General features: G+C 52.5%; 2 protein-coding genes across 2 annotated transcripts; one reads left to right on the top strand and one right to left on the bottom strand.

Moving 5' to 3' along the window:
• Positions 1-5,546: 5,546 nt before the first annotated feature.
• BDP55DRAFT_635630 (ATPase) lies at positions 5,547-7,145 on the top strand (the record flags this gene model as incomplete). The annotated part of the gene is made up of 2 exons (XM_060572796.1): positions 5,547-6,692; positions 6,744-7,145. The coding sequence occupies 2 exons, from the start codon at positions 5,547-5,549 to the stop codon at positions 7,143-7,145; spliced, it is 1,548 nt and encodes a 515-aa protein (XP_060425777.1).
• Positions 7,146-7,262: 117 nt separating this feature from the next.
• Positions 7,263-12,335, bottom strand: BDP55DRAFT_559830 (permease for cytosine/purines, uracil, thiamine, allantoin-domain-containing protein; the record flags this gene model as incomplete). Its single annotated transcript, XM_060569937.1, has 12 exons — positions 7,263-7,480; positions 7,626-7,823; positions 7,879-8,013; positions 8,109-9,234; positions 9,317-9,658; positions 10,269-10,556; positions 10,609-11,587; positions 11,706-11,802; positions 11,858-11,929; positions 11,983-12,069; positions 12,122-12,188; positions 12,279-12,335. The coding sequence occupies 12 exons, from the start codon at positions 12,333-12,335 to the stop codon at positions 7,263-7,265; spliced, it is 3,666 nt and encodes a 1,221-aa protein (XP_060425776.1).
• Between the last annotated feature and the right edge of the window lie 1,993 nt (positions 12,336-14,328).

Below are 14,328 nucleotides of genomic sequence, written 5' to 3'. Positions count from 1 at the left end.
TAGTGGTGACCCCTGAGCAGCCCGCATGACAGCGGGAAGTACTCCGTTGTGCTTTCTTCCAGTCGGACTCTAGCGGTGCGGTTGCAGCAGAAGCTAAAGATCAGTCTGGTCAGGCCATGTGGCCATCCCTGCTGACGCAGTCTAATGACGAGCCGGTTCCGAAGGACGGAGTCGAACGCCCCTTTTACGTCCATAGTCAGAAGTGTCGCCGTGAGTCCTTTTAGGAGGGCCATCTCGATGTCGTGGGTGAGGCAGGTCGTCAGATCGACGGCTGACCTGCCTTGTAGAGCCCCGATCTGTTGCGGACTGATGATGCGCTCGACAATCGCCAGGGACGCCATCCTTCTGGCTATCAGTCGCTCTAGTCCCTTGCCAGGCACGAGAGGAGCGCGATCGGCCGCCAGGACCCGGGCTTGGAGGCATCCCTGCCGGCCTTCTGGATCATGACCACCTCAGCTCTGCGGAAGGGCAGAGGAAAGTGGCCGGCCCGCATACAGGACTGGAATAGCTGCCTGACCGGTTCCGAGATGACATCCCAGCATGCCTGGAGGAGGCGTGTTGTGATGCCGTCCACACCAGGGTCGTTGTCTTTGTTAAGGTGGCCGTCTTCACTTCTTCTCCGCTAACATTGTCCTGCCAAGTAATCGCTCGCCTCGGGACGACGGGTACGTCAAACGGGTCACCCGGTGCGTCATCTTCCGCACTAAACCTGTCGAGAAGGGCTCCCCGAAGCGCTTGAGCCTTTTCGTTAGTATCCTCGATCGTCTGGTTGTCCACAACCAATGGGGGTGCTCTGGTCAGTAGGCTCGCCTTCCGCCAACCCATGATCTGGTACAGGTCCCGGTCTGAAGCGACTCCATCGATCTTTCCGGCCCAGTATGCTCGCTTAGCCTTCCTCACCGTGCTCAGGAACGCCTTTCGTTTCTCCATTAGATAAAGGTGCGCATCTTGCTCCGTCTCCCAGGCTTGTTGGTTGCGGGCAGCACGGTATGCTCTGTGGGCCTCTGCGCATTCCTCCGTCCACCAAGCCGCGCCTTTACCATGTTTTCCTCTCTTCTTGCCGACCGCCTCAATGGCTCGGGAGAAGAGCTCGACGATGTGACTTGCCTGCCCGTCCAGGTCTTCCGGAGTAGGTTGATCCCCCAGATTGGGCATCGCAGCTAGCCCCCCTTCGATCAGGTCTCTCAGCCGAGGCAGCGCCGAGTCGGGCACTGACAGTGGCCGTGGCTGCGGGTGGCCCTCTCCCTGTGACACTGGGCGTTTGAGTAGTGGTATGACGGCCACGATGGCCTCGTGGTCAGCTCCCGGGTGTAGCTGTGGGCTGACCTGCGCGTGCGCAAAAGGGATATTAGAGAAAGCCAGGTCCAGGACATGTCCGCAATCCTGGGTTGCCACCCCAACTTCGCTGATAAGAGAGAGATTGTGGCCGTCTGCCCAGCCTGCGATGTCATCTCCCCGGTTCCCGTTCCTCGTCCCGGGCTCCCAAGAGTAGTGATGCGCGTTGAAGTCACCCGCGATCAAAGCTCGCTCCGGGGGTTTGAGTTCTAGCAGTATCCCTGTTGTGCGGCTGTGGGGGTCGCGGGGTTGTCTGTACACGTTGACGATAGTCGTCGTTTTGTCGACCACCAGCCACAGTACGTCTCTCGTGTGGACAGGCCTCTGCTGCTCCACCGTCATCCCTATCCCTTTGCGTGTGTAGGTCAATACTCTTGGTCTGGTTCCTTCGCTGTCCCAGAAGTCGACCGGGACGAAAGAGTCGAAACCCGGGTGCGTGTTCAGTTGCACGTTTCCGTCCTTCCAGCCCGTCCAGGGTTCCTGGACGAGGACCACATCTATCTGAGCCTCCCAGCAGAGCTGCAGGAAAGCCGTGTGCGCCGGGGAGATCTTTCCGACGTTGCCCTGCGCAACGCGTAGCATCCGTGGGGTCGCCGCTCTCGGCTTACGTCTCCGAGTCGAGTTCGAGGTGGGTGTAGGCATTCGCGACGTTGTAGTTTGGCTTCTGTGCTGCCCGTTGGCTCCTGCTTGGCATGGGTAGCACGGGACGGTCGATGGAGGTGTTGTCGGGGGAGTCTTCGCCTTCGCCTTCGTCCGCCTCGTCTTCATCCATGCTGCTGCTGTCAGTGCTTCCGTCACCGAGGCAAACGATCGAGCTTGCGGAGGGCGTTCTCGTGCGCGCGCGCTTGGCGCCGGGTTGCTGGTTCTGGCTGGTGGAGGTAGGGACGCCTGCCGCCTCCTGGCTACTGTCGGATCGAGTAGCCTTGTACAGAGTGTCCGATGCTTTCTGGCCGGCCTTCCGGATCCGAGCCCGCTCCTTTCGACCGGGAAGGGAGACGACGCCGTTTACGGCCGAGGGCCTCGCTGGGCAGTCTGTGTGGCTGGCTTGGAAGGGGCCGCAGCAGTTGGCACATTGGGGCCTGGCCATGCAGGGTCCCGTTTCGTGTGAATCGGAAGGTCTTCCGCAGTTGCTGCAGATCGGTCGTCGTCCGCAGAACCGGTTGGAGTGGTAGCCCTGGCAGCCGGGGTCGTGTCGGATGAGCGTCCTTCGTTTCTTGACGGGCAGAGATCTGCCGCTTTGGTTGAAGAGCCTGAAGGGCGTGACCTCTGATGTGAATGATATGAGCCAAGATATTTCGTTCGTGACTGGGTTGGGCCCAAGGCGGGACGGTCGAGCAAGGACAGGCTTCTGTCCTGTCTGTGCGAAGACCTCATCTTCAACGAGTGTGGCTGGGTCCAGGACGTCCCCGCCAATGCTGTGTAGTTTTGTTGGGCATCGCGGCACAACGTAAGTGTACCACTTGATAGGCGTCTCGACCTGGTGGGCGCCGAGGCATTCCGCCAGCTTTGCCTTACTTGCAAGTAGTCTTTCCTGTATTTGCTTGTTTCGCGGCTTCAGAGAGTAACCTGTGCTGATATGGTAGACGTGGGGAAGGTCCGCTAGCCCCAGGCCAACGGCCTTACAGACGATCTGTCGTACGGCGAACGGTGCGATCTTCCGAGCGGCCGCTAAGCTTTCTTCCGGGACGCGGGCAAAGATGCGGAGGTCCTCCTTCGGCTGCGCCTGCGGCTGATCCTCGGCGGGGAGTGTGGCCTTCGGGCGGGCAGAGCTCTGGCAGCTCTGGCCGCTCCGGGTCGCCGCAGTGGTGTTGCCCGCCATCGGTGCGACGACAGCCGCCCAACTCCGGGCCGCTATTGGGCTTGTCTCGTGATTGATCAGTCTCTTGAGGGTTTGAATGACATAGGCAGTGGCTTCTTTCGCGATCTGCTTTCTAGAACCGTCAAAGCTGGCGACAACGCTGTCGACGGACCGTGCAATGGTCAGAAAGACGTCTTTCCGTGCCTCGTACTGTCTAGCTTCTTCTGCAAGGGCTGTCAAGACGGACCCTGTGGCAGATCCGCTCGGAGCAGATGCGGTAGAGGCTGCGGGCCCCTCGGCCGAGGTAGGGGCGTCGGTGGTGGCATCAAGCTGGCTTCCCGTTAGGCTGGGCCGGGTCGGCTGTGCCTCGGCGTCGCGGCGTCGCTTAGCTCTTGAGGTGGGGTTCGGCTCCGGAGGTGTCCCGGAGCCTGGTTCGGGGTCGGCTTGGTCGGCCGACATCAGTCCGGTGCCCGACGGCGGCTGTGAGGCCATCGCGGATGCGGGCTCCGGCAAGGGGAGGTGAAGAGTTTTCGGCTGTTAGTAATTTGGTGGTAGGCTCACTCATTCACTAACAGCAGATGCCAAGAAAAATTAGGCGAGAGGGAAGTTGACGCCACTCGAGATATCGCCGGCGTTGATGGCATCCCAATCACCCAACAGCTCTGCCGTGTTAGGGAGCGTCTCGTAAATCTCTTTCCTGATGTTAACCTTGGGAGGGTCGTCTAATAGCTCCATAATCGTGTCTATCATCGTTTGCTCTCGTCTTGTGGTTCTTGCTGAGACTCCTAGACCAAGTTTGCAAACCGAGGTATGGGAGCGGGAGGGGTCATATGGTATTTCTTACGCGACATCCCTCCATGACTGATGAAACCCCAGGTGTACATTTGTGCTCATCAAGTATCACGGACATTCTCGCAGTAACCTGCAGGCCATGTTAAACGACGTCTCCAATCGAGTGTGCCACACATGCGCTTGCCAACAGGGCTTGGGGGAAGGCCGTAAGACAATTCCTTCTTGACAGCGTACCTAGGTAGGTATTACCTCGCCCATAACAATGCAGTGTAGAAGTCTTTCTGGGGAATTGCAGCATTTTGCTGGAAATACCTTTGGCCAAAGTTCAGCAACTTAGAAATGAAGGTTGATGTACACAGCATATGCCGTACGCTTGGCTTGCAGTTGCATAGAGACGGTGTCCGTGATGACACGCTGACACAGGATGCGCCTCGAAGCACGAGAATGATAGGACGAAAATGCCGATGTATCTGACGAGCGTCTGCTGTACGCTCAACCATTCGTCCTTGGGAATTCGTTGTCTCCTCGAGTATTCCTTTAGTGCTTACTTCATACTGCGTCCCTAGCGCAATTGCCTTTGTGGGAGCAATAGCATTTATACTAGGCTGCACGGACATTGATGGGAAACATGCAGGCTTGATGCTTTTGGCATTACGATGTACTTAGTAGAGGAAATAATTTTGCCAGTGCTACCCTTAGAATCTAGAATGGTGATTATGATACTGTCCCTCGTTTCGGTGCAAAGCTCCTTGATGGGAAGCAAAAGAGGAGAAAGGGATTAATGATTTTACAACTACTTAGGTAGAAACGAATAGCTGAAATCGCCCTGTGTTAATATTGCTAGGCATCCACGACGCTAATATGGCACAGCTAATTGGTACTCGGATAGGCCTGCGTCCCTTCTGGTGTATAAAGTTCCGTGACACTTTGATGTCTCGCGGATTACATGATTGCACTGGTAGTTCTAGTTATGGCATATGTTGCTTTTCCCCACTTCGTCTACCAGTGGCCGGGTATTTCACGTACAAAGACGAACAAGGCCAATATTGAACTGGAGTTAAGCAGTGATAGATGGTAATTCTGACGGCGAGGTGAGTAGATAGAGCACACCGATAAAGCTCCCCATCGGCCGGTCCCACGCGCCAAGATGCTTGCGACACCCCGCGACGCCCGGGCACCCTTGTCGATGAATACGAATAGTGGCGCAGCAGCTCCCCCTAGCTGTTCGCCCCGATGGATGAACGAATGGACGAATAGCACAGCGTCATCTCGTCACAGGGGCGGCGGTTCAGCCAGACAACTTCCCCAAACGGCACCTTGCAAGACACCCGGCCTTTTCCTTCCGCCGGTTATGACAACCTCAGACAACGAGTTAACTACCTCTGTCTGCCTTCCTCTGTACGGATAGTCATCAGCTACAACCTGAGGCGAACACCAAGTTCCCCCCCTCCCCCGCAGCTGAGCAGCTTGAGCTTATCTTAGCTCCCTTCAGCTCTCCAACTCCTCCGTCTCACCCCAACTCTCCATCTCCAAAAGCTTCCAAGTAACTCCCACTCGTAGTCAAATCCCATAACATACGCAAACCACATCTGATCAGACGCCGGACGGCTAGACAGACAAGATGCCTCCTTTTCCCATGCCTCCCCACGACATTTGGAGCCAGGACGCCTTCCAGCACCCCTCCTACAACCCAAACCCGATCCCCCGTCGGCCCCACCCCCAGCCCCAGGCCGGCAGCAGCACCCGCGCCAGTGCCACCACCCGGTCCTCAGAACCTGGCCCCAGCGACGCCGTCACAAAGGAGTTTTTCAAGCACTCGAGCGCGAAACGCGTCAACACCGACGCCCTCATCTCAAAGGCGCTCAAGGAACAATACCCCCACCTCGAGCTCGTCGTTGTCCCCGAATCCCTTGGCTACGGCAATGGCTGCAACCTCCTCGCCTACGCCCAAGGCGGCCACGCCACCTTCGAGGTCATCGACGACAGGGACGGCAACAACCTGCCCTCGTCCCTCGAGTGGCTGCTGTACCTGCCCCCCTCCCGGCGCATGGACGGCAACCTCGGCGGTTTGGCGACGATTACAAACTTCGGCAAGTACCTGTACAAATGGCAGGGTCACGAATTCATCGTCTACCTCGTCGACGGGCGCGACGGCGTCATGCCGTACCCGATCAAGAATTACTATATCCTTGCGCCGCAGACCTACCAGGTCGACCAGCTCGTCCTGTCCGCGGGAAAGTGGAGCAGCGATCTGCACGAAGAGGTGTGGGTGTTTGATCAGGGGTACTGGCAAAAGAGCCACGAGCTGTTCAAGAGCTTCCGCGATGCTTCGTGGGAGAACGTCATCCTTGACGCGGATATGAAGAAGGCGCTCATCGAAGACCACTTGTCCTTCTACAACTCAAAGGAGACATATCAAAACCTCAAGGTGCCTTGGAAGCGCGGTCTTATCTACTATGGACCACCGGGCAACGGCAAGACCATCTCCATCAAGGCCACGATGAATATGCTCTTTCAGAGGGACATCCCTACTCTCTACGTGCGCACGCTGGCTTCCTTCATGGGACCCGAGTACTCCATCCAGCAGATCTTCAGCAAGGCTAGAGAATATGCGCCTTGCTACCTTGTGCTGGAGGATCTCGATACTATCGTCTCCGATGACGTGAGGAGCTATTTCTTGAATGAGATGGACGGCCTCAAGGCGAATGATGGAATTTTCATCATCGGCAGCACCAACCACCTAGACCGCCTCGACCCAGGCATCTCTGTAAGTCGTCGCTCATCCAAGTAGAAGGCCCGGCATACTAACACCTAACAGAAACGCCCTTCCCGCTTCGACAGGAAGTACTTCTTCCCCGACCCCAATCTCGAGCAGCGCATCGACTACTGCCACTTCTGGCAGAACAAGCTCAAGAGCAACAAGGAGATCGACTTCCCCGACCAGCTTTGTGAGGCCATTGCTAAGATTACAGACAAGTTTAGTTTCGCATACATCCAAGAGGCCTTCGTGGCGGCCCTACTTGCCATTGCGCGACGCTCGGACCACAGCGGTAGCAAGGAGCGGGACAGCGTTGAGGCTTTGACGGAGCAGCTTGAGGACGACTGGCTTGGGGTTGTCGATGGTGCCGAGGATGATGGCGACTTGAAGAAGCTGACGTTGTGGGTTGAGATTAAGAAGCAGATTGAGATTTTGAGAGATGGCATGGAGGAGAGGAACTAGGTTTTGCGTCGATCAGTACCTATACCGGGCTGCACATGAACGGCCATGGATTTGCATTGATTAGAGTGTACGATAACAGCATAGCTCGCAATGTTATGGGCAGATCATAAAGAGCTCCTAAATTGTGTTTGGTGTCGCTTCGAGAGTTGAAGTTGCCGCGGCTGTGCCGATGGCAGCTGGCCCACCACGCAGTCGATCGGCGGCTTGAGTGAAGAACGAGTCTATCCGAAGGGTGACTGGAAGGAGAAGTAACTCCGAAATTAAGTTGTCCTGTCGATTGAGCCGCTGCAGGGTGTCATGAAGGCCCTCGAGCAGGTTGAAGGCCGACGTGACATCTCCAGGCTCAGTTGCCAGCACAAACAGGTAGATGATGAAGTTGCCACAGAGTATGAGTTGAGATCGGGCGTCTAGGAATGGCCTAGATGTCAGTAAACGTTCTCTCGTTCTAGGGGGCATGGAAAAAGCGGAACGGAGACATACGGCAGCCCCAAAAGCCTTGTAGGTCCTCTGGGGCTAGTTCGCCCATGAAATCTCTGAAGCTAGCAAAGTCGGAGAGCGCAGCGCCAAACCATAGGCGCAGGCTGGATGATGGCATTGCCTTGGCACCCTTGGTAGCTGGGTTCATGAGTGCTCGGTAGAGAAGCGCCAAGTGGGCGTAGTACGCTAGATGAAGGGGCGCTGTTCCTGTTCCTGTCAGATATAAACTCCTTACAAAACACTCTGGTAAACGGACCATTATTGGATATCCCCGAGTCTCTCACAAGTTGAGGCATCGTAAGACATTGCGGCAGCAGTGTTAACCAGTTGTGCAGTTCGCCCTGGAGTGAGACTAGATGCCCTCGGTTCGTCACCTCTATCTTCTGCGACTCTGGAGGCGTAAGCCTGGGCACCTGACTGGGACAGGTATCAGTTGTCTACTATCGGAGCCAAAGAAAAGTTTCGAAACAGGAAGTTCTTACAAACTGCGGTCGATAACCCCTCGCAAGGTCTGGCTCACCGTCACCAACTCCAGAAATCGGGCTCCCGTAGCAATATCAAATTCCACATTGTCCGGGTGGACAAGTACACGCAAGTCCTCCGGAACGCTCTCTTCAGCGCGTAAATCCTCCATTGAAACGTGTGATGTGTTAAAAGAAGCTGGATAAATGTGTGGCGGGTTTCCGTGGCACACTGCCGACCACACGTCAGCTACATACGTAGCCCACCACAGCTTCCTCCGCAATCTCTTCTCCCACGCAGGGAGATTCCACTTCCCAGCATTCTGGTGCAGTCCAATCATCTGGGCAGTGGCTACGGCCTGCGCTGTGGATGTCCAGGTCCTGGGATGCGCAATGCTGTCTGTTCTGTTGGGCGTCATGTGGAGGAGCAGGAGAGAAGCTTGAAGCTTGGCCAAGTTTGGCGAGTCGAGTTCTCGTTGTAAGGAGTCGGTGGCAAGGTCAGCAAGCTCATGTTGTTGGAAAGGAAAGGGGCCTTGCAGAGACGGCCCAATCTCCCCAAAGACCGAGGCAAGTGCGTAGACGGCCCCGCGGAGGGAGGCAGGAAGCTTGTTCTTATCGTCGAAGTACTGTCTCAAGAACCTGCACTTTGATAGAACAGGCAGTACCGGATGGATGTGTCTGAAATACAGGCGTACGAGAGTGGGGCCGTGAGGCTCGACCAATCTCTCAATCGCACGAGATGCTTCTTCCCTGGCCTTATTGTCCTGGGTTGTAAACTCGTCCTGCAGGAGACAGAAGTGAACCGGAGGATCCCAGGGGTACCCGCTTCCTTCATAGACCTGGATAAACTCTGCATCGATTTGATTGGGACCGCTCAGGACGTCCGAGCGGAAAGAGGCAAGAAAGTGGGTGTCTTGCTCGGCTGCCGGGCCCATGCTATGTGCTGTCCTGTTTTCATTGTCTTCTAGTGTTCGCACGTGAGGTACCGGGAATATATCAAGCGTGTAATTGCGAGGCGAAGGAACCGAATTATCTAACGTTATCCGTGGAGATTCCGAGTGACTGGAGGGCCCATCTTGCGCGACATCCCGAGGGGCGGGTGCGGATGCAGATGCAGGCGACGCAGAAGCAACACTTTGCGAGGCCGATGACTTGCATTCTATGCCTCTGCCCTTGCAGAAAAGGCCTGGGCCATGTCAGTCATGTATCTCATCGGTACGTAGACTCGGGGACCATACCACTTACAGGGTGGTGTAGAGGTGATAACGCACGCCGTCTTTCTCTTGCGACACGCGTCACAAGGACGGTTCTTTCGGCTTCTCGATTGTCTAGCCTGGCCGAACTCGCTCGGAACTTTGAACTTGCGTCTTTGGGACGACTTCCTAGTATAGTTAGGCATGGCGTCGATGATAATGCTGTCGAGGGTTCGTGATCAGGTTGGCCGATGGACTGGTGTTGCACGAGGCAAGTTGGCCTATGCAGTTGGCCGACATCGATAACGCCTGTGCGTTCTCTGGTCATCAATGTTAGTGGCTGACAGGTGGGACCTGTCAGTGCAACGCTAGGGCGGGGGGACTGGCAAGTGAGCGACAAAATAATCTGTGGTCAACATATATTTACTCCTGGTACATTAACTAAAGAGCCCGTCTATTTTGACTATACCGTTCGGCTGTTTTGACTACATGCCACTACCCGCGGCCGGCAACTACTTATTTAATTACATCGCTATAATTATATTATTGACGGGGTTTACGGTCATAATTGACGATTAATAGTCATGATTAGCCCGAAGTAATTGACGATTTTTATGGGCGTAACGTAATATAACCGTACAAGTAGCTAGTTGTATAAGCGTCTGCCGGCTACTGATAGTGGCATACAGTCAAAATAGCCGGACTCTTAAATAATTGGCTCATTCTTGCACAACTATTCTCATTCTTGACATGATTGTCACGCGTATCGTTATCACTACTATTCTTTCTACTGCCTCGACAGGATAATCTAATTACACAACTGTGGGAATGACCTTGAAGAACTAGGTAGCCTAAGAAGAGCAGTGATAGCGACGTAGAGGCAAAGGTGGTGGCAGTGACATTGTCGATAAGTAGTAACTAAGGGTAAAGGGTGTGGACTACAGTATCTACACCTCTACTTTGAAAGGGACGACAGAGTTTCCGGACTCCACTCCATGTCCAGAAAGCACTTCGAGAATCTCGGGAGTCTCGGCCAGCGTCACATCCCATTTGCTCTGATGCATTTGTTGGAGTTCATGGGCCGACGGCGAGTCTCTGACAAAGGCATCTAAGCTTTTCGCCGGGAAATACCGATGTAGCAAGGCGTACACGAGACCGCTAGAAAGGAGCCCATAAATGTATGACATGGAGTATAGCTCTGTGGCGCCTTCGCTCACTGTCACTGAAGTGTCAACAGCAGCGATGAAGCCAGGCATGCAGGGGACAACACCCACAAGCCACTGCAAAAAGATCAGCACATGTTCTACTTTGAAGAGAATGAAAGTAACTCACTGCCACCGGAGCTCGCCAATTACAACCGCAGGAGAACCAGTAGATGCTCCCAGAGTCGCCGCGGTACAGGTCGCTCACGTTCACCTTGCTCTTATTAACAACCAAATAGCTGGATATCATCAACCCCGTCATCGGAGCCAAGAAAACACTGTAACTTGAAAGGACCGTAAGGAAGATTGTTGCAGTGTTGACAAGACGCCAAGGGTTGACGATAATGCTGAAAATTGCGGTGATGTAGGCGCCGCGGCGGATGTTCAAGTATTTGGGAAACGTCGCTGCCAGGTCAAAGCCGCCGGCAAGTGCGTTTCCAGGGACGTTGACTCCGATCTGCGATATTGTAAGACAAATCCCCGCGAAGAAGCAAGCCGCCCGCGTCCCAGCGGTTTCGTCCTGGGCCAGGAGCTGAGCAAATAAGGTAGGCGGGTTCCAGATGGCTTCGCCCCCGAAGCGCTCCTGAGTCGCTGCAGTGACAAGGATGCCTATCAACGAGCTTAATATGCTATAGAAAGGAAACGAGATAGCCTGGCCCACGATTGCGTGCTTGGGCTGCGTAGCAAAGCGGGAATAGTCATTCTGGTTCAAGATACCGGCCGCGATGGAACCGATTGTTGATACGATGCCGTAGATCATCAACCAAGCCACGCTGTCCGGCCCACCCGTGTTGGAAAGGGCTGATCCCGAGGTGATGGTATTGCCAAATCCGGATGGTCCCATGGTTGCGAGGGCCCAGATGAGAAGCACGACGAAGAAGACAAGGGTGATGGAGCAGGCGAAGCGGAAGAAGTTTTCGAGACGATGCGGGCGAATCCAGATGACTGGGAGAGAAATGACGCTGAAGATGACATACGAGACGAATTGTGCAGTCGTCATGCCCGTGTCTACTGGCATACCATTGGGAATATGGGATTCGAGCCTTGGGTCCCAGGAAAGGAGGATCACGTAGATGCACTCGCCTCCAACCCAGGCTGTGAAGCCATACCTATTTATGCTTTGTCAATACAACCTCATGCGTTGTCTGAGTTTTCCTGAAGTCTTCGACTAACCAAACTATCGTACCGATTAGTCCACCATGGCCGTGATGCTATGGATTGGGTAACTGGGAAAGCTTACCGAGAGATAGAAAAATACGGTTCCAAATGACAAATTGTGAACCCCACATTCCCCATACAGCTCGACTGAACACAGGAAAGCCAACTGTGAAAGTAAGTAATGTAGTAAGCTTGTAGCAGTTTGGGCATTGTAAACGTACTGTGATAGTAGCTACCCGGAAGTGAGTTAACGATCACGGCGACAGTGGCAATGAGATTGCCGATGATAATACCTTGTAACAAATTAGAGAGAGCTTCAAAACATCAAACGAGAAGCCAGACTCACATATAAGGGCCTGCCACCAAGTCAAACCGAGAGGGATGAGGGCACTGCCGGTCAAGTAGGTGGTGATATTGCAGTTGACCAAGAGCCCTTGGACGTGGTCAGCATGACAAAGACTTTGTGAACATCACCCTGCACGCACAAAAGTTGTGAAACGTCAAAAAGCCCCAAGTGCGTCTTTGAGATTCAATAGGCCGAATATCGTCGTTCTGTCAGATACTGCGTCAGCACTGCCTTGACTACCGACCCTGCGCCAAAAGCTGGGGACATGACAACGGAGGTGGTCCGGGTTTACGTACAATCCACCGGGAAACATAGGGGAGTTCCACCCGCTTCAGGGCAGCTTGAAAACCCATTGGAGACTTCGATGTTGATCTTTCGGGATGAAGCGAATGAAACGTATTGCAGAGTGTTGTGGACGAACAGAGCTTTGTCCGTTCGAGCTCTGTCGCTTTGGGCATGAGTGCAACACGAGACACGCATGATGTGAAGACGAACTCCGTTGAAGATATAAAAGTCGGTCTACTACGGAGGTGCGTCTCAATAGTCCTTGCAGTTGCTGCCAAGACCAACCCCTGCCATAGACAGGGGAGTCGACAAGGGGCTGGCTAGGGTATGTACAAGCGGCAGAATTCGGCCACTTCCACCCACTATAATTATCGTTAATTTAGCGGTAAAAAGTCGTCAATTAAGGTCAATTAATGGTCGTTTAATAGTATAATCTAGCCCGACGACCCTCTTTGTATTCATTATCGCCCTCTAGGGTAATTATCTATTAGATATAATAAAGTACCCTTTCTATTTATTTCTAGATCTCCTCTTACAGTAATACTTTCTAGTACTCTTATTAGCAACGTACTACTTCGGCCTATGACGAAGGCGCCCCCTTCCTAATAGTCTATCTCTTTATCTACGGCCAGCAAAGTTTAATAGGATTAAGGTCGGGTAAATTACCCGGCTAGAGAAGCTTTATAATCTCGAAAAGGCTATACGTATAGTAAGTAAAATAATAATTGTAAACGGGTACCTTGTCCTCTTATACGATTAGATTACTAGGTAATCCTTTAATATAAGGGAATAATTTAGGTAATAGGATCTTTTTATAGTATCTATACTAGTTAATTCCGCCCTTACCGTTCTATATTAATTTACCTAACTTCGCATTCTAATTAAATTAAGGCTTACGGCCCGGTTGGTTCTATAAGCCTATTTGCTCTATACTATTCTTAAGCTCCTACTATTAACGTCGAATAGGCTCGAGCTCTATATTAAGCTCGGTAATTATTACGTCGGCAGCCTTCCTCTTAATAGCAGTCTCGGGAATTTAATAGTAGTACGGCCCTTTCGAATCGTATAAAAAAGACCCCTAAAATATGAATTCAAAATAACCCTTTTACCTCTCTCGTATATACTACTTAAAATAGGCCTCGTCTAGGCGACGTTAAAGCTTATAGCTACTACGGCGGTAATTAAAGGTAACCGTAGTTTTGTCTAACTATATAACCCGCTTTTAATCATCGAAGGTCTAGTATTAATAATCGAGGCACTATTTAAGTCGCTTTTACTATATCCTTTTTATTAAGCCTGGCTTACGGGTTGGTTTAGTTTTATAAAAGCTATAGCGACGAAGGATTTACTAAATAGTTATTATAAATACGTTAATACCCTCGTCCTTTAATAGGTCCCTAATAATATTAATATAGTTCTTTTTACGCCTATACTGGTCGCAATAGACTTTATAGATAACGGTATCGTTAACCTCTTTTGTCTATTTAGTTAGATAGCTACTTTGAGGGGCATTTTTATAATAGGTAGGCTTAATCGAGAAGGTAGGAGTAGTTAAATCGAATCCGTTTTTTTTTACGCAGGTAAGAACGTCGTAAATAGTTCAAACTAGAATTTCTAGAGCTTAAGAGACCTATTTAGCAGTCTACCTAATAAATCGACTTTATAAGATAAGAATCATTACCCTAACGCCTAGATCTAGCTTCTTCTTTATCGGCATCTTAGGATCTATATTAAGGAAAAAAAAGTAGTATAATAAATAGCGATTTAGCGGTTTTGATATTATCGTAGGATTAGTGGTAGTATCGTAATAGCGGTGTATGGGGTAAAATCGTTGCTATGGGTAGTGCTGGGGGGAAAGTAAGTAAAGTGGGTCAAGATCAATCCCTAGGCTCTTATTGGTTCAGATGGGCAGTAATTGTGGGTCTGGGGCTTGGCAGCGACTGCAAGGACTATTGAGACGCACCTCCGTATGTATGGTGGTATTATCTCGGCACTCTGCAGTCATCCCACGTTGCGCTAACAAGGATACTTATCAATCCCCGGGGCATGACCCTTGTCAAA

This window comes from Colletotrichum godetiae (assembly GCF_030913485.1).
Source record: "Colletotrichum godetiae strain CBS 193.32 chromosome Unknown BDP55scaffold_44, whole genome shotgun sequence".
Taxonomy (NCBI): Eukaryota; Fungi; Ascomycota; class Sordariomycetes; order Glomerellales; family Glomerellaceae; genus Colletotrichum; species Colletotrichum godetiae.
This window is presented reverse-complemented; position numbering and strand designations above follow the sequence as displayed.